Below are 21,413 nucleotides of genomic sequence, written 5' to 3' on the forward strand. Positions count from 1 at the left end.
TCCAGCTTGGATGTGACCAGAAACAACTCACAAATGAAGTCCCTGATTTTTTTATTTTTTTTTTAATTGGCACACGATTGCATTCAAATGCAGTGTGATATTTCAGTGTCTGAGATGCAGTAAGCAAAGCAGCAGTGTTACAGGAATGCTGATTCACAGTCCATGTTTGTGGATGTTGGTTTTTTTTAGGGCATAAACAATCAAAGGAGTTATTTCAAAGAGGATTTGTAAGGCAAAGGTTTTTGAATGTAAAGATATTCCAAGTTCTCACAGTGATGTTCTCCTTTGGAAAGAAGATCTAGACTTCTAAAAGCAGGTTTTTCAGAGAAGACAAACAGGGAGAGGTGATGCAGGTTGTGAACTAAAGCTACTCGAGCAGTTCTAAAGGACTCAGGTCTGGGCTTTTTGTTAAGGCCGTGGAGCAGCATTGGCCTGTGGGCAGTGGAAAGCCCCGGAGCAGACAGATGTACTTCTTAACAAAATAATTGTCATGAGGAAGAAGCAGCCCCTGAACTCTGCAGCTGCAGTGTCTCTGGATTATTTGTCAGTGTCACAGAGCAGCCTGACTTGGAAGGGACCCACAAACCTTATCCAGTCCAACTCCAGGCTTCACCAGTACCAGCCAGAATCCAAACTGTTCAGATATTAAATGGAACATCCCAAATTCCTTCAACTGCAGCAGCTCAGGGCTGTGCTCCCTGCCCTGGGCAGCCTGTTCCATGCCCACCACTCTCTGGTGGGGAACCTTTCCTTAACCCCCACTTGACCCTCCCCTGGCACAGCTCCGTGCTGTCCCCAGAGAGAAAAGATGTGTGAGAAGGGAGCGGTGCTGAGTGTGGGTCTGATGGCAGTGCAGTCTGCTGTGTCCAGAGTGAACTGAGCGGGAAATCCAGCACGTTTCACCTCACTGCTGACAGATGCAGCAGGCAGAGGACATGCTGGAGTCCAGGTGAGCAACTGCAGGTAGTAATGAACCCTGTTCTGAGTTTTAACATCAGGTCTCGTCTCAAGCAGGAGTAACTAAGCACCTCCTTTCTGCTGGCCAGCTGTCCTGTTGGGCAGAGCTTTTGGAAAACAGAGTGACTGGAAGGAATGAGAGTTCAATTTAATAAGCAAATACCCTACAGTCTCCACATAGCTACCTGGAAAGAGTTTCTTGTATGCATCTCCACTGCCATGTAAATCACCACCAAGGGCATCTAAACCCAAACCTGGATCTGCATTAGACTCTGTGATGTTGACTTCAAACACATTTGAGAAAACTCCAGCTTCAATTGTTGCTGAACAAGTACACTGAAACTGACGTTAAGTTGTGAAATGAGATTAGTGAGAGTGCAAGAGAAGCACTATAACTGATAGCAGAGCTGGGCTCTGCGATAAGGGAGCCTGCAGCGTGTGATAGGATGTGCTGTGTGACTTCAGGTCGGGTGCTGGGGGAAGGGGATCGTCTAATCTTTGTGCAGCAGTGTGTGAGTATCAGACCTCGTGGTGGCCTTGGTGACAGTCCCCTGGTGGTGGACTTCGTCCAGCAGAAGCTTCCAGCAGCACATGGCTGTGCGCTGCTCTGCAGGGCAGTGCAGGAAGCAGGTGCAGGGGGGGGTGTGGGGAGGAGCTTCCTGCAACTTGTGTTGTGAGGGTTGGAGATTGAAATACTCATAGGTCCCTAACCCAGGGAACTGCCTCTTCCACTCCAGCCTTTTTCAATATAGAAACAGATAAGAACAGCTTTGATTTTTTTTTTACAAATTATTATTATAATTCTTTTGTTTGCAAGCATCCCAACACAGCGTGGGGCTGACATCCCGTCCTGCAGGAATGGCTGTAAGTGCTCCCATTGCCAGGTCAGTAACACCACATCCACAGCCTGGTGTGCGGGGCCCTCTTTCACCTCTGCTTTGTTCCACTCAGGACCTGAATAATGCAGGGCTGTAAACTGATCCTGAACGCCTCTCGGGTTTCCCCACAAAGCTCAGAGAGGCTGAACCTGCAGCTGCAGCACTGAGTGGTGGGATGCACTGTGGGGCTGCTGCCCTGTTGGGTCCCCTTGAGCCTGGCCTGGCTCCTCAGTGCAGGCAGCCTGGGTGTCCCACAATCCAAAATGCAGTGAGGATAAGGCCAGGCTGTGGGCTTTTGGGGTGGTTGGATGTTGCACATTGAGCCCAAGCAGCCCTTGGGGTTCATGGAATCATTCTGGTTGGAAAAAAACCTCTGAGAACCCCAAGTCCGACCCCGCTGTGCCTGCTGACCACAACCCACAGTGCCGTATCTCGGCAGCTCTGAACACCTCTGGGGATGGTGATTGCCACCTCCCTGAGCAGCTGTGCCAGCGTATCACCGCTCTCTCTTAGAAATTGTTTTCAGTATCTAACATCACCAGTCACAGGGATGGGGTTGGACTGGGAAGGGCTGACACACAGCCGCCCTTTCTGCTGCCCTACAGCACTCCCCGCTGCAGGCCCAAGCCCCGTTTCCCGCTTCCTCCCACCGGGGCAGGAAGCGCTGAGCCCCGGTTCCTTCCTGTGCAGGACGGGAGAAGGGCTGAACCACGTCCTGCAGCTCGTAGCTGAGCGGCCCTGGGCCCTCCTCAGCTGGGAGCATCCCTGAGCTGAGAAGCAGGGCCTGGCTGAAGGTAGGGAGCACCGCGGCAGCATAAGGGGAATGGGAATGGAGAAGGTGGGGAGGGCAGTTCAGCAGTGGGACACATCTGCCAGGGCTGTGCCCTGTGCTGCACTATGCTTTGGGTGTGCAGGAAAATGGGGGGGAAGGGGGTCCTGGTGCCACCAGCTCTGCCTGGCTGAGGTGCAGCTGCAACTCAGCAGCCATGTGGCTCCCAGCCATGAATGGGAGCAGAAAAGCAGCCCAGCTCTGTGTCCCGGCCACCCTGGCAGGGTGTTTCTCGCTGGGTTCCCCCACCGGTGCTACTTGTGAGCAGATCTGCAAAGCAGTTTGGGGTGTAGGAGCCCTGGGGGTCCTCCAGTGGGAATCCCCATCCCAGGGGGGAGGGCAGAGGTGCCCATTCCCAGCTGCTGGCTTACCTGGCCAGCAGACGCTCCTCCTCTGCAGGAGAGGCCGGGGTGGGGCTTTGAGAGCCAGGTATCGGAGCCCAGCGGGGACTCTGCCAGGGCCCAGCACCCCACGAGCCCACAGCCGCCCCACGCACCTGTAAGTCTGTGCTGCCTGGGTGGGATCGGGCGCCGTGTGCGAGCCTTCACCCTTGGGCTGCACGGGGAAGGGAGTGTGGGGAGCCCGGGGTTGAGAGCAGGGGGTTGGGGCTGCTGTCAGCTGTGGGGCTCGGATCAGTCACGTCCCTGTCACACTGCCCACAAAGAGCTCTCTGTGCTGCATTGACTTAAAGCTTTGGTTTTGGGTCCCGCTTGGAGAAATGTGCTTTTTCCCTTTCTTCCTCTTTATGGGATGAGCTTTGTGCCAGGGGATGCACGGCGTGCAGGGCAGGGCTGCCCTGAGCCGTTGGGATCGCTCACCCCAGGGCAAAGTGCTGCCCTGATTTTTCATTTCCTCTGCTCCAGCTGCGTGAAACCACGTCTGTGTCTGCTCTGCAGGTTGAGCCCCAGCTGCTCTGCTCCCAGCACCGCGGGCAGCCCCTGCAGCAGCAAGGCCACGGCATTTCCTCATTCTCCTTTCTCTTTGCTATGGGAAGAGCCCACTTGGCCAGGAGGCTCCAAACAGGAGGGAGCAGCGTGCTGGGCTCCTGGCAGCTGGCTGTCCCCAGGGGGCAGTTCTTGGGGACACCCCTGGCAGGGTGCTCTGCCCAATACAACCCCGTGCTCAGGAGGAGCTCAGCTGCGCTGTGTTCTCCACACTGGCAGCCAGGGATCCCTTTGGCCATCCTCATTACCACCACGAGCTGCCCAGTGCAGAGCTGGGGGCTGAGTGCCAGCTTACCCCGAGGCTGAGCTTCCCTGTGCCATGGGGGAAGGTGAGGCTGGGAACGTGGGAAGAGCTGACTTCAGGGCGGTGAGCACTAACCTGGGCCTGGGAGGAGATTTCAAGTGGGTTTCAGAGGCAATTGCTTTGAAGAAACGATGACAACTAGAGTACAGCCAGTGCAGCATTTCCCATGTCTCCTTCCCTGACACCACTTGGCCTAAGCTGGAAGGAAGCAACTGCTCCCAGATGGGGAGAAAATGAAGTCATCCCCAGTAATGTGATGCAGCTGTGATCAGCTAAGATATCCGAGCTCCCAGGGACCCAACTCAAGAGAATGGGGTGTAAGAACAACCCTTAATGAACATCAGAGACCACTTGCAGAGTTCCTGCAGCCCAGCTGGAGCAGACGTGACTCATCACACCCAGGACAAAGGGCGAGCTCAGGGCAGCTCCATCTGATTTTAGTGCTTATCTGAGTGATGAACGTGAGGTCAGCTCAGCTAGGATAGCAACAGCTGCTGCATCAAGGGGACGTGCTGTGTGTCACCCCATTAAGGTGTTAACACCTCCCAGCAAAGGATTTCTGGACCAGAAAATGGATTTTCTCCTTAAAACAGTCTGTTTTCTGCTTGTATTTCCCCATCAGTGCTGAATGAGGCTGTTTTCCACAGCAGTTGATGTATTTAGGAGTTCTGGGCAGCTCTCAGTTCTCGCTATGCTGTGTCTCCACGTGTGGCTCACAGATGCTTTCAGCTGAACACAGGTGCTGTGAGTTGGGATGCATGTGCTGCAGCTGCAGGGCTGGGTGCTCACCTGCACTCTGCTTTCCCCCTTCTAGGGCAGACCCAGTTGCATTAATAATGGAAAAACCCCAGGTAAACTCAGGAGCCTTTTAGCCTCGTGCCACGCCTCTGCTGCAAGGAGAAATATCTCAAGGGCACTAATGTCTTTGTGAAGGTGACTTCAAGGCTTTCTTGTCCTCCTGAGTGAGGGACGTGGCTGTGCTGGGCTGTTGGCAGCTGCCTGGGTCAGTAGTGCCACTGGTGCTGCCTGTGGGGCGTGGGCAGGAGGGGATGTGCAGCATGCAATAGGAAGCTGCAGAGTTGGAAGAGCAACGTGGGCTCTTGTGCCTGGTGGGTTTCTCCCAGCTGGGCTGTGTGGTGCCCCTGGGTGAGCACTCCTGTGTGCATCCCAGTGCCACCTTGCTGTCATCCTGCTGTCCCAGTGTAGGGAAGGAGCTTTATCGTGGGCTGTGCTCTGATGCATCTCTCTCCTGCAGGGCTCTCAGCAGGCCAGCCCAGTGCTATGCGGGTCTCCCTGAAGCGCTCCCTCACGGCTGTGTTTGCAGCCTCCTTCTTCCTCCTCCTCCTCCTCCTCCTCCTGCACAGGGGCAGCTGGCAACAGCAGGATTTCCAGAAGGTGAGTCCTGTGCTGGAGGAGTCCCCACCTCTCTGCCCTATATGGGCACCAAACCCCAGTCCTGCTCCCTTCCTGCCCCACTGGGACTCCAACCTCTTGTTCTCCTGCCTTCCTTGCCCCACATCATCCCCAAACTCCAGCTCTGCCTTCTCCCTTCCCTTTGGGCTCCTCCAGTCCAGGATCTGGGGAGGCCTTTGGCCTCTTGGCTTACACGTGTCCAAGACCCCAGGTTCTGACCAGTCCACCTTTCACTGCCATCCAGGTGGAGTTTAGGAATCTACCTTCAGATACGGTCCTGAAGACACTGAAGCAAGGAGCCCTGCACATCCACCAGGACACAGACAGCCTCTCTGCACTCAACAACATCACCTACCACCTCCTTGTTGGTTCCCCATCACCCCACAAAAGTGAGTGCCTCACTGTTTTGGGCTGGGCTCTGGGAGCTGCATCTCTCACCTATCGTGGATCTCCCCATCACTGTCACTGTTGGGTGCTCTCCCCCCTAACCAGCCTTCTCTGCTCTGTCCCCTTGGGGTGTGGGGTGACCACAGCCATTTTGGATTTCCCAGATTTCTGGACAAGATCCATCTGCCTGGGGGTGGTTTTCCTGCTTTCCCAGTGGGGAGGAGGATCTTCTGACTTTGGATGTGGGGCCATAAATAGCATTAACTGTGCAGGTTGGCCACGGGGAGAGCTTTTTGAAGACCCCTTCCACATGGGAGAATGTCACTGTGGTGCATCAGTACTCAGGCTGTGAATGCCTTTCCTTTGCCTTGCAGAGTTCTTAGCTGTAGGACTGTCATCAGTGCGACGACCGCGTGGATATTACCTCCCAGACACGCTGCAGTCCCTCTTCAAGCAGTCATCAGAAGAGGAGCTGCAGGAGATGGTGGTGGTGGTGCACCTGGCCGATGCAGACCCCAGCTGGAACGCCCAGGTGGCCGCTGACATCAGCCAAAGGTTCGCTCACCACATCCTCCTGGGCCGGCTCGTGCTTATCCACGCTCCCCATGAGTTTTACCCGACCCTGGAAGGCCTCAAGAGAAACTACAACGACCCAGAGGCGCGGGTGAAGTTCAGGTCCAAGCAGAATGTGGATTATGCCTACCTCGTCACCTTTGCTGCCAACCTCTCCTCCTACTACTTGATGATTGAGGATGACGTGTTGTCCGCCAAGTCCTTCTTCACCGCCATCCGCAAAGCTGTGGCCTCCCAAGAAGGCTCCAACTGGGCCACCCTTGAGTTCTCCAAGCTGGGCTACATCGGTAAGCTTTACCGTTCCAGTGACCTTCCTCGCTTGGCTCGCTTCCTCCTCCTCTTCTACCAGGAGATGCCCTGTGACTGGCTGCTGGACCACTTCCGCCTCCTGCTTACTCAGAAGGACGTGATCCGCTTCAAGCCCTCCCTCTTCCAACATATGGGCCTCTACTCCTCCTTCCAAGGTAACATCAACCGACTGGAGGATGACGAGTTCAAGGCTGATGGCATGGACCTTCCAGACAACCCACCAGCAGCCGTGTTCACCAGCATGCTTGTCTTTGAGAACTATGAGCCCTCCAAGGCTTATAGCACAGCAAAGGGATATTTCTGGGGGAAAAACCCAGCAGCTGGCAGCATCTTCTGCGTTGTCTTCCACCAACCAGCCCGTGTTACCCGTGTCCGGGTGCAGACGGGCTCCAGTGAGCGCCATGGGGACTTCCTGCGTGCAGGGGTTCTGGAGTTGGGTCAGAGGCGGCGGGCTGATGGCCGGGACTGCTCAGTGTACACCACTGTGGGCACCTTTGAGAAAGGGAACTTAGAGCGGCGGGAGCTGGAGAAGGGAGCACCCAACCCTGTGGAGTGTGTGAGGATCCGGGTCACCCAGAGCCAGAGCGAGTGGCTCATCATCCAGAGCATCGACATCTGGACTGCAGACACCTGACCAGGGCTGTGATGGGTCACCATGGTGGTTGGATTTTGCTCTAAGAAGAGGTTTATTTTTCTCAGTCCTTTTTTTGATGGAGAATTAAATTATTCAGTCAAGCTGGTCCTACCTGCTGAATGTAGAGGGGTGGCAGGGCAATTGTGGGGTCTGCTTCCTGCAGGAAAATGGACAGGGTTGGCTATAGGGCCGGCTGTGCTGCAGCAGCCTGGGGGATGTTGCAGAGAGCAGTGCCCAGCCCTACAGCTCATCAGTATGGGGAGAGCGGGGTCCTGCTTCCTTTGTCCCTGGTGCCCTTCTTGGTGCTTCCCTAGGCCCTGACTCAGCTAATTAACAGCAGTGAGTCTATTAGCCAGGTGACAGCATTTTTTGCAACTTCTCGACACCACCCCATCCTCAGTTGTCTAACCCTTACCTTCTGATTTTCTATCACACAGCTGTTATCCTCTTATCCTGTTTTCAAGCTGTTTCTGCAAGTCTCCTGAGCAGCACCCCATGTGGGAAGCCGGGGGTCCAGGCACTGGCTGCAGGAGCCACTGCTATCGCTGATTTCTGTGCTGCTGGGAGGGGCAGCGGCCACCAGATGGACCCACAGCACCGGCTCAGCCCTTGCAGGGCAGCCGGGGCAGCTCTCGCGTTCAGACCCAGCAGGGAGATTTCTGGGTACGTTTGAGGCCAGCAAGGTGCTGAACGCTCAGCTCCAGGCCCTGCAGCAACCACCTGCCACTCAGTGCTGCAGGGACATGGCGTTACCCTGAAAAAAGTCAGCCACATAGAAGGTCTTTGTCTGCCTTTAATACAAAGATGCTACATGATAAATTCCAGCACCTTCCTGATGTTCTAAGAGTTCCAGCCAAAGCACAGTCAGAGATCTTGGGAATTTTGAGGAACGCAAAGGTGACCTTCCTAGGGCTAGGGCTTCCCAGACCATAGAATGACTTGGGTTAAAAGATACCTTAAAGATCATCTAGTTCCAGCTCCAAAAAAGAAAGACCTTTATCCATTGAATAGCTCAGCCTTCAAACCCATATCTCTCCAATTCAGAGATAAGGTGTGCTCCAGTAAAGTCACTGCCCCACTTCTCTTGGACACAATGCCTTTCATGCACTGTGTGAATGTCAAGGGTTACAAGCAGGGTTACAATCCAAAAGCTTTCTCCCCAGTGTATTTTTATCTGCTGCTGAAGGAGGTAAACAGAGATAGAAACATAAATCAGCATACCTGTTCTTTTACTTGTTAATCTACTAATCAGTTCTGTGCAGCTCTCCTGCACAGAAACAAACTGCAGTCTCTGTTATGCTGGTGTAAATCTGGAGAAACTCCATTGAATAACATGGACATCCACTCAGGTTACACCAGAGTAAGTGCAAGCAGCAGCTGACCAGCAGCAGGGATCCCACATGCAGTGCATGTGTCTCGTGCTTTGGAACTCCCAATTAACATCAGTGCAAACTGGAGATGGAAGTGGCTTCTTCATCCTGGAGCAGCACCATATAATTTATCCTACAAAAATGATCCCATTATTTTTATCCCACTAACCTCCACACCAAGACTCTCTCACACAGGGCTGATGGAGATGTCAGCCCCAGCAAGCAGTGTCTGTGGCATCGTGCTGGAGGCACAGCGCCCTGGAGCTGCAGCCCCCACTGACCCACACACTGGGTGGCAGAGCTGTGTACGGCCGTTTACATGCAGCCAGGGGCCAGCAGTCAGTGCAGATCTCAGCCTATGGGCTGATGTACAGGGCAAGGGGACAAAAACCAGGGACAAGCACTCTGGCCTGCCCCTCTCTACAAAAGGGTAAATCGGAGAGGGTTAGAGCTTTCAGGCCAACACCATGGCTGTCCTGAAGGATGGCTTGCTGTCCGTCTCTACCTGCTGAGCTACCCGGGGTCTTGGTGCTGCAGTGCTGCTCCTCTAGCTCAGCATCTTGTGGCGGTCAAAAACTGTCTTCCTCTGCTCCTGCACCTGGCGCTTCCAGCGCTGCTGGGCTCCCTCCACCCTCTCCAGCACTGTGTTGGCTCTGGCCCCTGACGGGGTTGGGGCTGCAGCCAAGGAGTGAGAGTCCTGTAAAGAAACAGTGGACAAGGTGAAAGCAAGGCACGCTCGACCCAAACACAGAGGGAACGAGCGTGAGGTCACACTGCTCCCCTGTCAGCTGTTCTCTTCTGTCCTCACTGCCCTGTCCCCACCACAACAGCAGTCACCCATCTGCACAGCCTCACCTCGTTCTCCTCCTCATTGTGCAGGGGCTGTGTGTAAGCATCTGGTTTTCGGATCAGAGGGTCCACCAGCACAAGGAAAGCCATGTAGAGCAGCAGTGCCCCCACCACAGACAAATAAATGATGATAATGACCTGCAGTTAAGCACAGCGCAGCAGAAAGGGATTGTCAGTAGAGATAAGAAGTACCACAGAGGCCAGGAAGCTCCCTTCACAGATATTTCTGATGTCTTATCTCTTCCCTCATTCAATGCTCACTAGGAAGTTTCTTGAATTTCTTAATGAAGACTGGTCTTCTCTGCAGCATCAGATGAAACTTGTGCTGCACATGGCAGGAAACCAACAGGATGGGTGCCCAGCATGAGATACTTTGGCACAATCTCAGCAAGGAGACAGGTCTCCCATGGTGCCGCCTCCTCAGTGCCAGGAGTGCCCCAGACTCCAACACGGCGCTCTGGTACTACCACCGTGTGCTAGCTGTGCTAGCTTTGTCTTCCCTTTCTGGGCTCTGCTCCAGGAGCCCACCCTGTCAAGCTGTGCTGGGATGGCACAGAGCCACAGAGAGCTGACCCACAATTACCTTGATGGTGGTGGTGCTGCGCTCCTCGTACTTGCACTCACACAGCAGGCAATACGCTTCCACATCGTTCCCAGGCACTGGCATGGGCTCCACAACATGCAGGCAGTTGCTGCAATGCAAAGAAACCAAAATCAGCAACAGGATGAGGAGAAACCAGTGCTCTGTGGAAGGATGCTGTGGTGACTTTGCCCCAGTTTTCCCACTGGGCTGATAATGCTGACTGGGGTTCCCACCACAGCTTAGCTAGCCTGAAGTTCCTGGGACAGATTTGCTGAAGCACCTTCTGCAGGGATAACGTCCAGGTGAAGGGGACCAAAGGGCATAACCTACATCTGCTGAGAAGAAAACACCCGCTCACCTGGGCTGAGCCTACAGAAACAGTTTGCTTTACACATTCACAGGCAGCAAGTTGCTGACTTCCACAGATCAACCCCTCCGTCTTCAACATGCAACTCACCAGTCCTTCTGTGACACGTTCTTGTTGTAAATGTGCCCGCTGATGTTCCGGTACGGGGGACAGATGCATTTGCAGCGGATGTCCGCTGAGCTCTGCAGGAACACGAGGGGACAAGCATCAGTGAGCCAACACGTGGGTGCAGCTCTGCTGCCCTCACACACAGGGCTGTGGGAGCAGAACGTTCTCTAAGAGAGAGATGACTTCATGCCACGTCTCTCGCTTCTCCTCTCCAAGGCCCTCTTCAGATGTATCGCAAACCACAACCAAAGTCAGGGCAGAGGCCTCCATCACACACATTCGCAGCCCTTCACATTACAGATACTGCTGCGGTCTGCAATTTGCCTCTGCAAATCTCCCGTGGGAGAACAGTTGCTTCTGTGCCATTTTGGTGCCCGCTGTGCCACGCTCGCTGCCTGACGCTGCTCACTCACCTTGCCAGCCCGTGCCGGAGGAGAAAGGCCGCAGCTCAGCAGCGCGATCAGCAGCGCGGATCCCGCACACCTCCGTGAGCAGCGGGCAAACATTGCGGAGCCCTGAGGAAACAAATTCCCGTACAGGACAGAGAATCTCCCACTTAAGCTCATTTCCCCCAGGAAATTCAAGTTTCTCCCCGTCTCCAGATGCATCCCAACGTGAAATCGTGGAAGCGCAGCTCGCACACCCCAAAATATCCCTGTCCACAGCGCTTCTGCCATTCACTCATCGTTCACCGAGCCCTGAATCCGCGCACCGCCGCTCGCACGCCGCCAGCACCGCACCGCGTCCACGGAGCGCGGCTCAAATCACCGCAGAGCAGCGGTGCACCAATCCAACGCACCGCGAGCTCCGTTCGCACACGCATCGACCCCACAGCTCTCCCGACCTCCAACCCCCCCCCCCACCGCCCCGCTCCTCACACCCAGCCCCGCTCCGCTCACCCAGGCCGCGGCCGCTCCCCGATCCGACCACCGCCCCCCCCGCCCGCCCGCCGCTCCCGGCCCCACCTGCCGCGCGACGCCGGCGCCCCTGCGAGCCCCGCCCCGGCCCTGAGCGCCCATTGGTTGCAGCGTGACAGGCAGAGCGTCCGGCCAATCGGAAAGCAGGGCGGCCCGCCGCGCTTTGATGAGAAAGGCCGCGCCTCGCTGCTGCCCCTCAGTGTGAGGGAGGTGCGGCGCGGTGCGCGGCGCGCGGCGCGCGGCGGGGCGGTCTGTGTACTGTGTTGAGTCGGAGTGGGAAAAGCTCCGTTACAGCGGGGCATAGCAGCTTGGCTCGGGCTGTTTTACCTTGATGAGTCACGGTTAGCATCCTCTAGCTCGGAGGGTGCGGGTCAGCAGCGTGCTGTGTTAGCAGCCTCAGTGCTGTGCTTCCCAGAGCCGCGTCCTGGTGTTCAGAGGGGACGTTCTGTGGGCCTGGCGATGCCGAGGATGCGGCCCTCTGAGCTGTGTGGGCCTTGGGGTTTGCTGTTTGAGAATGGAAATCTGGAGCCCACGGTGAGATAACGTTCAACTGGAAGTGTGCATAAATGAGGGGATGAGGTGCGAGGTGAGGCAGCCGGGGGGAGGTTTGTAGAACATGCAGGTTGTGGAGGCTCAGTTCTGTGTTGCACCCAGGTGTGGGAATTCCTGATGTAAGGCTGTTTTCTCACCCAGCTGCCGTGTGTGAGGTGCTCCCCCACATGCTGTATTCCCCACACATCAGTTGGAGTCCATTACGGGGTCACAGCCTGCTGCAGCTGGGCTGACCCAAGGAAATGTTCCATGTGGATAATCCTGGCTATTAGGTGCACAGGAGACTTCTAATTCCTTCCTCCTACTCCAGTGCTGCCCGGCGGAAGCGCTGCTGTGGTGCTAAATGGCTGCTCTCGCTTCTGAGCACGACCTCAGCCCTGGCTGTGGGATGCTTCCAATGTTGTGAAATTGTTGAGTTTTTACAGGTTTAAAGGCCAGATGACCACAGGGCTTTTATGTTAGCAACTTGCCCAGCACAGCTGGTAAGGAGGTATTTTTATCTGCTCTGACATCTCTGTTGTCACAGTAATCTATCCTTCTTTGTTTTTTTCTGCAGCATAACTATATATATCAGTGCTTCTTGTGGGATTGGAATAAGCTGGATATGTGCTTGAAGGACACAGCTTCACCTAGTGACAAGATGCTGAGCAATCCTCCTGGAGTGAGTAAAGAAATGACCCAGGCACTGAGACGCTGTGTGCAGGGGTCAGTTTTTCAGGTGAGTACCTCAAAGACAAGTCTGCCAAATACACAACAAGTTTGGAAGCTTCCAGTCCCTCTTTTTGAAGGCTGGTTACCTTCGTGTGTGTGAACTTGTATTCTGTAGTGCAGGGGAGATGCTTTATTTGTAGTGATGGGAGGGACCACGAAGCACATCCAGGAGATCACTTTCTGTTCCTTTCCTTGCTGGCTTTTTCCTTGCAGCCTTAGTGTCTGTCCCACATACCTCAGACAGTGGGCTCAGTTATTTTCTGAGTTCCAGCCTTGTCCTGTACCTATGAGTAAGAACTATACAGGTCTACCAGGTGTAGTCATGTTTCCTGAATTTTTCAGTATACTGAATGCAGGACAATGGCGTGTCCTGGACCCTTAGAGATCTTGCTTGGAATTCTGTGTAGTTTGGGTTGATGTTAGCCACTGAAACCAGCCTTCAGAGATCTGTGACTTCTACAGCGCTCTGGCAAGAGGCTTCACTGTAACTGGGAGAAGAATGTAGGATGAGCAATCATCTTGTAGGGCTGTGAATTCTGAATTGCTGCCCACAAAACCAGAGGCAGAAGACAGGTGAGAGAGGTGTAAACCTTTTTCCGAGATAAAGATGGGATCACATCAGGTTCTTGATATCTAAAGGGCAATTTAAATTAGATTATAAACACACAGATTGGCTTGTGAATATCCTGGAGGTGTGACCTACTGTAACAAAAAGCATCCTGTAATTCAGAGAGAAGACACTTTGTCTTCAGTCAAATGATTGCATCTTTGTGTTAAGCACAAAATGAAATTTGCTCTCAAAATGCTGTCATAATTGTACACTGATAAAAGAGGATGCAAGTCTGTTCAGGCACTGAGCCAGCTTCATTGAGCTCTCTTTCTATCTCTGGATGGTTTGTTAGACTGAGGAGTAGCAATTTGTTTTTCTTTTTGCTTTCAACTCCCTTGCAACTCAAAGGAAGTGGATTTTGGTGATGTGCCTCAGTTCTCTCAATCAAATAGTACACAGTTGTGCTCCAGGGTTTCTGTGAGGATGACTGAAGAAGTCCTTGTGAGGGTCATAAGAACTTCTTGTGAATGTGTTCTGAGAGCTCAGTGTGAAAGTCCTGATGACCTTAAAACCATATGTAGAAACCTCTTGAACTTCTGATGAGCATCTGCTAATGAACAAATATTGTCAATCACAGGCAGGAGCAGCTGGTCTGTGCGTAGGGGTTGTCAGAAGATGTGGCTTTCCCAGCATGCAGGACTCTGATAGCCCAGGAGATACGGTGTCAGTACACATCCTTCAGTCATGCACAGACAGGCTGGTACTGTGAAGGTCCCTCTGTCAGGCATGGCCTCCCATGGGATGGGCACAGGGCAGTGAGCAGCCATTCCTGTAACAGCTGTGAAAGGATAAATGTGGAGCATGAAATTTAGTATTGGTCTTGTGGTTCACAGCTGCAGAGCAAGTGCTTGCTTGCACCTTGAAGTGTGACAGTGAGGAGACCTGTAGCATCAGCAGCAGAGTTTCTTTTGCACAGCAAGGGAGGAGCAACTCTGGTATGGCTTGTGTCCTGAATTTGGACTCATGCTTTTCCTCCTTGGTTGCTTTTAACAGTTTCATAGGCTGCCTCTGCCCATAGGTGGGAAAACATTTGTGTGTAAAGGTACCTGTGAGCAGTCAGTGACAACCTTGTTGCTATCCTCCCTTTTTCCCATCACACAGAATAGTGGGAAATGAACAAAATCAGGCTGTGTGATAGATAATGGAGCAATTGTAGCATCCTTTGATCCTTTGCTGTCTGGGTGCCCTCCACCCATCACTGCACTGTGCAGGCTTCCTTGTAAGATCACTTGTGACTTGGCAGGGGATAGAAGTGAAGTACTGCAGTTGGCAATCTTTTCTGTGTTGCCTGTCTTGTTTAACTAACTCAGTTTCCTTTTACAACAAGGTTATCTGACCCCTTGTCTAAGGGAAGCCAGTACAGGTAATCTCTTTGGTGTCAGCAAAGGTTTCGATACAGTTTCTCATGATATCCTTTCAGGCGAAATGTCCAGCATGCAGCTGGACAAAGACATACTGAACAACTGGCTGACAAGTTGGGCTCAAAGGATTGTAGTAAATGGGGTTCTGTCAAGCTAGCAGGCACTAGTGGGACTCTGCAGGGCTCCATTCAGGGGCCAGTCCAGTATTGTTATAGATGTTGTATATGCAGAAGTTGAATTAATGCTAAATAAGTTTGCAGATGATACTAAATTGGGAGAAGGTGTTGACTCCCGTGAAGCTGGATGTAGACCTGACAAAAACTACAGAGACAGCAGTTTGTTACCAGCTGAAGAGGGCTACCTCAATGTATGATCAATTGTAGGGACATATTACAGTTACATTATGTCACTGCCAGTCAGCCCAGCTGTGCTGAAGTCAACCCAAACTGCTGGAGCTCCAGCTGCTCTTTTGGGGACTCCTGTCCGTGAGGGATTGCCTATGGTGTGGGATTTCCTTGGACGTGACTCTTTGAGGGTAGACTTGCTCCCCGTGAGCCCAGTGACACTTTTGTTAGAAAATAGTCCATCCTGTCCAGATTAATATTTTTGTTGCTAATTTTGGAGGTAATAAGACACCACCGTGGCAGGCATTGCTCTCCTCGTGTGTGTAGGTTGTATTAAAAATAGACTTTTAAAAAGGGCCCAAGAAATTATTTTTTAAATGGCCCTGGATCTTTGTCAAGAGGGCTCTACGCTGCTTCTCCCCCAGCATTCCTCTTTCTCAGGAGTGCTGCTTCCTCTGTGCCATTTGGGTTTGCCTTGTTTGCTGCCATAGATATTATTTCTTATATTGTGTTTCACCTTTCCATGTCCCACTGAACAGGACAATTCCTTTGCCAGTCTCAGCAGGACAGGAGGGGATAATGTTGCTAACAGATTGGAGAGCAGGTTGTTCCATAGCTGTCAGGGAGCCATGGAGTGCCTCTTCCCTTGGAAAGGAGGACCTGGTGTCATGGCAATGCTAAATCACAGTTTGAAGCAGTGATTGAACACCTATGGACACATGAGTGAGCTGCACAGCTGGGACCTGCAAAACATGGATGCTTGGGTGTCACAATTCAAGGATGTAAAGCTATTAGAAGGCATCCAAAGGAGAGCTGTGAAGTTGGTGAGGGGTGTGGGGAGGGCAAAGTGTATGGTGTGGGATCTGTGTGGATCTGCTGGAAGTGCTGGAGTTCAGATGAGATAGGAGAGATGGAGAAATGTCAGTCTGCTATGGAGAGGGCTCTGGGCTGATCAGTGATCTCCAGGCTTCCCCAGCCTTGCAGGCCCAGACCCTTGACTTCCTACTGATGTGTCTTCCTAGAACTTGCTCCCTCCAAAGGTCTGCCTCAGCCTAGCAGGTTTCTGCTTGGTGGCAATGCTGATCCCATTTCTTTCCCAGTTGGCCCTATTTATAGATTCCAAATGATGGCAGCTGGGAAAAGTGAGACATGTGAAGTATGATGGACTCTCACCAATAAGGGAGGGTATTTATTGGAGCTGAAGCCTTGTTGTCATTGCACACCATGAGGAACTCTGCACATGTGTTGGGGGTTGTCATTTCCAGGACATTGGGCCTGTCATTCAGTACAGAGCAAACAAAACATTGTTAGAATGGAAGGAGGGATTTCTGTCTGAATAAATTATACCCAGTTATCACCACCTAGATAGCAGTCAACGCCAGGAAGTTTCTCCTGAGGGCTAAGATAACATCTCTCCCTTCATGTTTTGTTAGCAGTCTGATCTCCCAGAGCAGTATCATTTGCCTTTCCTGCACACACAGGACAAGCTGAGGGAAAGCCAACTCAGCCACATCTCCCAAGTGATTTAAAACCTGTGGAGGGTGTTTCCATCACTCTTCCAGTACTTCTGTTGTCACTGAGTGTGATAAAGCTGGAAGTTCAATTGAGCTTTCAAATGTGCATGGACAGCATATGGTTGCTGTAGGAACTATCATTACCAATGTTAAATGGCATCATGTGGTTTAGCCTTGAAAGGGACAGCGTACACCTAGTATTTATCCTGAATTGCTGCCTTGGATTGAAACATTTAGTCTGATGCTCTCTCATTACTTCTCTTTTTTGTGTGCAATCCTAGGAGCCAGCAGCTGGGCTCAGAGACAACAGATGCAGACAGTGGTCAGTGCTCCAGCCAGCCTCAGCTTTCCCTGTCTAAATGCAATGCTGTGGCCATGGTGTTGGGTAAATGGAAGGGGAAGAGCCCTGAGGAAGCAGAGGAGAGAGCAGGTATGTGGCTTTTCTCTGCAGCCTCCTCCCACTGCAAAGGTGTTTATCCTATTGACAAGTGCTGTGGTCCTTTCATAACTGCTGCATTAGCAGAGGATCAAGTAGCACTTAATGGGAGCAGACTCCCTCCTGAAGTGTGATTGAAAAGGTCACCGAGGTGGAAAGGGAGAATATCTGCGGCAGGCTGACATAAACCTTGGCTTCTGATTGACAACAGGTGTATAATTGATGGGCTGCCCTCTCCTCCCACGTATTGACTCAATGTTTTGCAGCGGCGCCGTCGAGCATCTGCTGATCTCAGTGGGTGGCAGATGAGAACACAGCCTGGCTGCAGGATTCAGGGAAGGGGTGATCTGAGGCCAAGTTTTGCCTTCTGAATTAGCAAAAGCAAGGAAATCGGGCAAGTTGTGAATGGAGCTTTCTCATGCAGCTGCCCCAGTCTGAATGGGTAGGTTGACCACGACTGAGCTCTTCTCTTTTGGTACAATAAATAGTTGTATTACTCAGGGCTGCCAGTTTTGCTGGATTTGCCTCTCCCTTCTGCTGGACCTCCAGTAGATTTGCTAAAATGAAGTTAGTCTCAGATTATGTACATTTTTAACATCCCCAGTTTGGCCAAGCCAGCAGGAATCTTATTACTGCCCCTGAAGTTACAAGCAGATACTGATTGCTTTAAGTGTCTTCTTACCCTACTCTCTTGCTGCTTTTGGTGTTCCATCTGTCTTATATGGTTTCATTTCGGAGAATGCAGAGCATTCAATCCAAGCCAAACTGCTGATGACAAGCTAATTAAAGATCTAGCAAGAGAGGAGGACTTTAATGAGGGAGAAGTGGGAGGAGAGGCAATTTGCCAGGGCTGTGCTGTGACACTCTTGCTTAGGAGAGCTGATTGTGTGTTGTAATTGATGGTTCAAGGGAGCTATTCAGTACATGGACTGTGAGGCAAAGGAACAGATGTGTTTTTATGGCATATCCTGAAATGCTGTGATGGGATCACAACACCCAAGGGCCAGTTCTTCCTCCATATTGCCAAATAAACAGTTTGAACATGCAGGTGCCCTGCAACCTATCCTCTCAGCTTCTAAAATTCTTCTCACCAGGGTGATTATTTCCTGATTCTTGACACCTGTTTGGACAGACAGACACACTGACATTTACAGAGCCACAAGAACTGCAAGCTTTTATGCATACCTATATAAAGAGGTGTTGAAAATGGCTGTCTGTAATTTACAATCTGCAGCAGGAGATCCACTGGACACAGCATGCTGGAGCATTAGCTCTGCTGTCAGCCCAATTGTCAGCTGGATGCCAAAGGAGATGGAGTGGATACCCTTTGGGTCACAGCTTTCTGCATTTTTGATGACAAATTAGCAGAGTCATGAGTCTTAAGAGAACTGCTGCACTTCTTAAGCACTCGGCAGACCTTAATAAAATGCTCTTATACACTCATGTACACAAACACTTGCATACATGTGCATGTTGAATGGTGGCTGAATCATCACTATTTATTGGCAGAGAAGAAGACGGGGATGTACTGCTTCATCTACACAGAAATGTCAATTATCTGTGATTTCTACTGAAGAGATGTAGAGGTATTTCTAGTAGGGAAGAATTGGTGCCTCCTGTCTGAAGGGCTTTGATGGCAGTGTTAGTGACACTCAGTTTCTGTATACTGCTGCCTTGTTAATTCAATGAGTACTTTGTGTTACTGAAAGCTTTTTGAATTGTTCTGCTGCTGGTTAGGTTATGTCAGTGCATAGGGTTCAGTATGGTTTGGCTACTGAAGGAGAATGCACTGGAATAGGAATAACAAATTGCTCTAACAAGTGCATAGCAAGTCACTCCCACCTGGCATTTACTGCAGCCAACAGTTTCCAAGTTCAGTGTCTCCTGGCCATTTGTCTTCCCAGACTTGAATACTGACCTGTTCTGCAAGGCAAAATCCTCATGTTCACAAGAAGAAGGAGCTAAATCAGAGTCCTCTCAGTGAGTAGCTCTTCTGTCCAGCCCTCACCTCGCCATTCCTCAGATCTGATTTGAATCATGTAGCTGAATGTTTGTAGAGACAACATGCTGCTTACAGTGAACAAACAGGAAAAGGATCTGGGGTCCTGTAGGAAGGGACACGCAAGTCATAGTGGATACCACGTTGAATATAAACCATCTGTGGTGTGCTCATCATGAAGTTAACTGCATCCTGGGCCAAATCAGAAGTATGGCCAGCAGAATGTGGAGTGGTTATAGAGATTATAGGGCCAAACACTTCTTGGAGATGCCACTTAAAGCAGGCAGTGGTCACAGGTTAGCTCAGGGGTTCAGGTCTAGGGAGCTGATATAGCAGAGAGCACTGCAGGACTTGGCTGCTTTGGAAACTCACAGCTTTCCTGCCACCTTCTGACCAGGTCAGCATGGCTGGATCCCTGGGGCCTGTGAATCATTTAAGAAATTGCTAGAAATAATGATGTCTGAAAGAGCCCTCAATACTTCGAGACTTATAAAGGCAAACTGGGATCATCCCTCTCCTTTTACCCTCTGGTTGGGCTCAGAAATCAGCTGACATAGTTAAGCTGACAGTCATTAAATTTATGTGTCCTTTGCTTCTGTCATTCTGCCCTCCTGTCTGATCCAGCAATTTGGGTCTTTTGACCTTTGTGGCATGTAGCAAAGCCAGTGTATCTTGGCCTCTGCCTCAGACGCCAGTGGTTTGTTGCTTAAGGAAGTTTATTTCTCAAGGATATAGTCATAAGGCAGCAATGTGTATGTTCTATTTTTGTAGGCATACCTAGAGAGTCAGGAAGGAGGCCAAAACCCTTCCAGAGAAGATGGGCAGCAGATCTCAATGTTCTTATCAATGAGATGTAAGTTCATAAACTACAAAGGAGATACAAACTGTATTTCAGGGTGAGTGAAGAAGACTGGAAAAACAAATGTGCCTGCATGGTGAGATGACCCCAGAGGAAGACAATGATAAATAGCTAGGTAAGCACTTCGGGAAGAAAAAGCTGAAATCGTAGGGTAGATGTGCAGGACAAGAAAAAAGCTATTTTAAAACTGAGTATGTAGTCTCAATATAAACAAAGCTCAAATATTGTCTTCAGAGTCCTGAAGGTGAGCAGCAGCCATTACTGATTTGATTGCTCTGTACTTTTTGAAATCCTTTTTGTGCCCTCCTGGGCTGATAGGCGTCTTGTTCTCTGTGCTACGTTGTCCATCCTGCATCAGCAACCTTCCCAGCCTCCCATTCTGCTGCTGCATTGAGGTGGGACCCCATTTCCTGAATATTGCCTTGAAAGGAGTGATAAAAATGGTCAGGAGGAACATCTTGCTATTCATTCTTTTTCCCTGTGAATGAGAAGTTGTCAGTGTGACCCAGCTGGCCCTGGGGACCAAGGGAGAGTCCAAAATTCTAATGACACTGAGGAATAAAGGCCAATCCTCTCAGATTATAAGCATGCGAGCTTTTCCCTCTTCTCTCCTCCACCATAGGCAGCTCTGCCCCTGTATGGTCACCCTGGGAGGAATAACACCTTTGTTCTGTTTAAAAACCCTCCAGAGCAGACACCACTACTGGGTAAAAAGAGGTGAGTAAATGGTGAACCCAAAATAGGACTTGCCTGAAAAATGAGCTGAATGAAATAGAAAGCACATGAATGGCTGTGAGGATGGCCCGTTTGCTGTCATGAACATAGACAGCTCTGAATCATGTGTGACTCTGAATTCTGTCAGTCAAAGAGATTGACAAGGACACATTGGCTTGGTAAAGCCCAAACTGCACACGATTTGCTTGCCATTCAGCTTGCCCCAGGGCAGTGGACCAGCTCCCTCTAAATGCAGGGTTACTCAGGGCCTTCATCTGGGTCTTGTTTCCTCCTGCTCAGCTTCTGGCACTGGTATTGTCTGTCCAGCCATCCCAGAAGACAGCCCTCCTCATCAGTCACCAGTTCTGACACAGGATCTGTCTCTGACACCCACTCCTCCTTTCCTCCCTTCTCCTAGCCTTGCCTTGGTATATCAGCACCCCTGACATTATGCAGCCCATGTCAGCGATGCATCTATCCATCCGTCTGCCATGAATAGTGACCTGCTCACTATGTCCCTCCACCCTTCAGTCAGGCAGGAGTCTGCCTGTCTATTTGACTGCAGGCACAGTTGTGCTTTGAGGCAGAAAATACAGAGAGCATGTGACACCAGAGGCAACACATAAAAAGTAGCTCATGGAGGCTGTCAGAGGACCAAGTTGTAAATTGGGCTGCAAGGTACAGTAACATATTCAGAGGCTTTGCCTGTGGCAGTCTGTCACACATCAGGTCACTGTCATATGGGAGAGTGTATGAGGAAACTGGTTGCCACATGGTGCTTGGGGGTTAAAAGCTCAGCTTTTGTGATTCATGATGCAGCATGGTCCCTCACAAGGCCAATAAGAACTCCCAGTTGTGAGCCAAGGCAGTGTTATGGGGTGATATCAGAAC

The 21,413-nt window shown here is 51.3% G+C and overlaps 2 protein-coding genes and 1 long non-coding RNA gene across 16 annotated transcripts; 2 read left to right on the plus strand and 1 right to left on the minus strand.

Moving 5' to 3' along the window:
- Positions 1 to 47: 47 nt before the first annotated feature.
- Positions 48 to 7,749, plus strand: LOC116238699 (alpha-1,6-mannosyl-glycoprotein 4-beta-N-acetylglucosaminyltransferase). 11 transcript variants are annotated; one of them, XM_090124709.1, is made up of 6 exons: positions 48 to 1,469; positions 1,775 to 1,841; positions 2,526 to 3,162; positions 5,168 to 5,307; positions 5,570 to 5,714; positions 6,087 to 7,618. In XM_090124709.1, the coding sequence occupies exons 4-6, from the start codon at positions 5,194 to 5,196 to the stop codon at positions 7,226 to 7,228; spliced, it is 1,401 nt and encodes a 466-aa protein (XP_089980835.1). In that variant the 5' UTR covers positions 48 to 1,469; positions 1,775 to 1,841; positions 2,526 to 3,162; positions 5,168 to 5,193; the 3' UTR covers positions 7,229 to 7,618. The 11 variants fall into 11 exon arrangements, 10 of the variants coding, with proteins under 10 accessions (XP_089980835.1, XP_089980834.1, XP_089980836.1 ...); XM_090124708.1 differs by having other exon boundaries at positions 2,526 to 2,629; XM_090124710.1 differs by having other exon boundaries at positions 48 to 949; positions 2,526 to 2,629.
- Positions 7,750 to 8,003: 254 nt separating this feature from the next.
- On the minus strand, positions 8,004 to 11,524 carry TMEM9 (transmembrane protein 9). Of its 3 annotated transcripts, none has more exons than XM_090124717.1 (7): positions 11,471 to 11,524; positions 10,919 to 11,020; positions 10,488 to 10,579; positions 10,031 to 10,139; positions 9,454 to 9,585; positions 9,104 to 9,295; positions 8,004 to 8,408 (listed from the first exon to the last, which is right to left on the minus strand). In XM_090124717.1, exons 1-6 carry the CDS (start codon positions 11,522 to 11,524, stop codon positions 9,146 to 9,148), a joined length of 639 nt encoding a protein of 212 aa, XP_089980843.1. In that variant the 3' UTR covers positions 8,004 to 8,408; positions 9,104 to 9,145. The 3 variants fall into 3 exon arrangements, with proteins under 3 accessions (XP_089980843.1, XP_031464380.1, XP_031464381.1); XM_031608520.2 differs by having other exon boundaries at positions 8,004 to 8,731; XM_031608521.2 differs by lacking the exon at positions 11,471 to 11,524 and adding an exon at positions 11,405 to 11,451 and having other exon boundaries at positions 8,004 to 8,731.
- Positions 11,525 to 11,643: 119 nt separating this feature from the next.
- On the plus strand, positions 11,644 to 20,526 carry LOC149915059 (uncharacterized). Of its 2 annotated transcripts, XR_016459859.1 has the most exons (6): positions 11,644 to 11,956; positions 12,531 to 12,692; positions 16,796 to 16,944; positions 17,162 to 18,930; positions 19,721 to 19,923; positions 20,431 to 20,526. It is a non-coding gene; the product is annotated as an uncharacterized LOC149915059 (long non-coding RNA). The 2 variants fall into 2 exon arrangements; XR_016459858.1 differs by lacking the exon at positions 17,162 to 18,930.
- The last annotated feature ends 887 nt before the right edge of the window (positions 20,527 to 21,413 follow it).

This window comes from Phasianus colchicus, chromosome 25 (assembly GCF_987193195.1).
Source record: "Phasianus colchicus chromosome 25, bPhaCol1.hap1.1, whole genome shotgun sequence".
Lineage (NCBI taxonomy): Eukaryota > Metazoa > Chordata > Aves > Galliformes > Phasianidae > Phasianus > Phasianus colchicus.

Coding starts and splice junctions, on each gene's coding strand:
- LOC116238699 (XM_031608516.2), top strand. CDS start 5,149: ATGCATCTCTCTCCTGCAGGGCTCTCAGCAGGCCAGCCCAGTGCTATG. Junction 5,308..5,569: donor AACAGCAGGATTTCCAGAAG/GTGAGTCCTGTG, acceptor ACTGCCATCCAG/GTGGAGTTTAGGAATCTACC. Junction 5,715..6,086: donor TTCCCCATCACCCCACAAAA/GTGAGTGCCTCA, acceptor TTTGCCTTGCAG/AGTTCTTAGCTGTAGGACTG.
- TMEM9 (XM_090124717.1), bottom strand. CDS start 11,524: ATGGGCGCTCAGGGCCGGGGCGGGGCTCGCAGGGGCGCCGGCGTCGCG. Junction 9,586..10,030: donor GCAGCACCACCACCATCAAG/GTAATTGTGGGT, acceptor GCTTAACTGCAG/GTCATTATCATCATTTATTT. Junction 9,296..9,453: donor ACAATGAGGAGGAGAACGAG/GTGAGGCTGTGC, acceptor GTTTCTTTACAG/GACTCTCACTCCTTGGCTGC.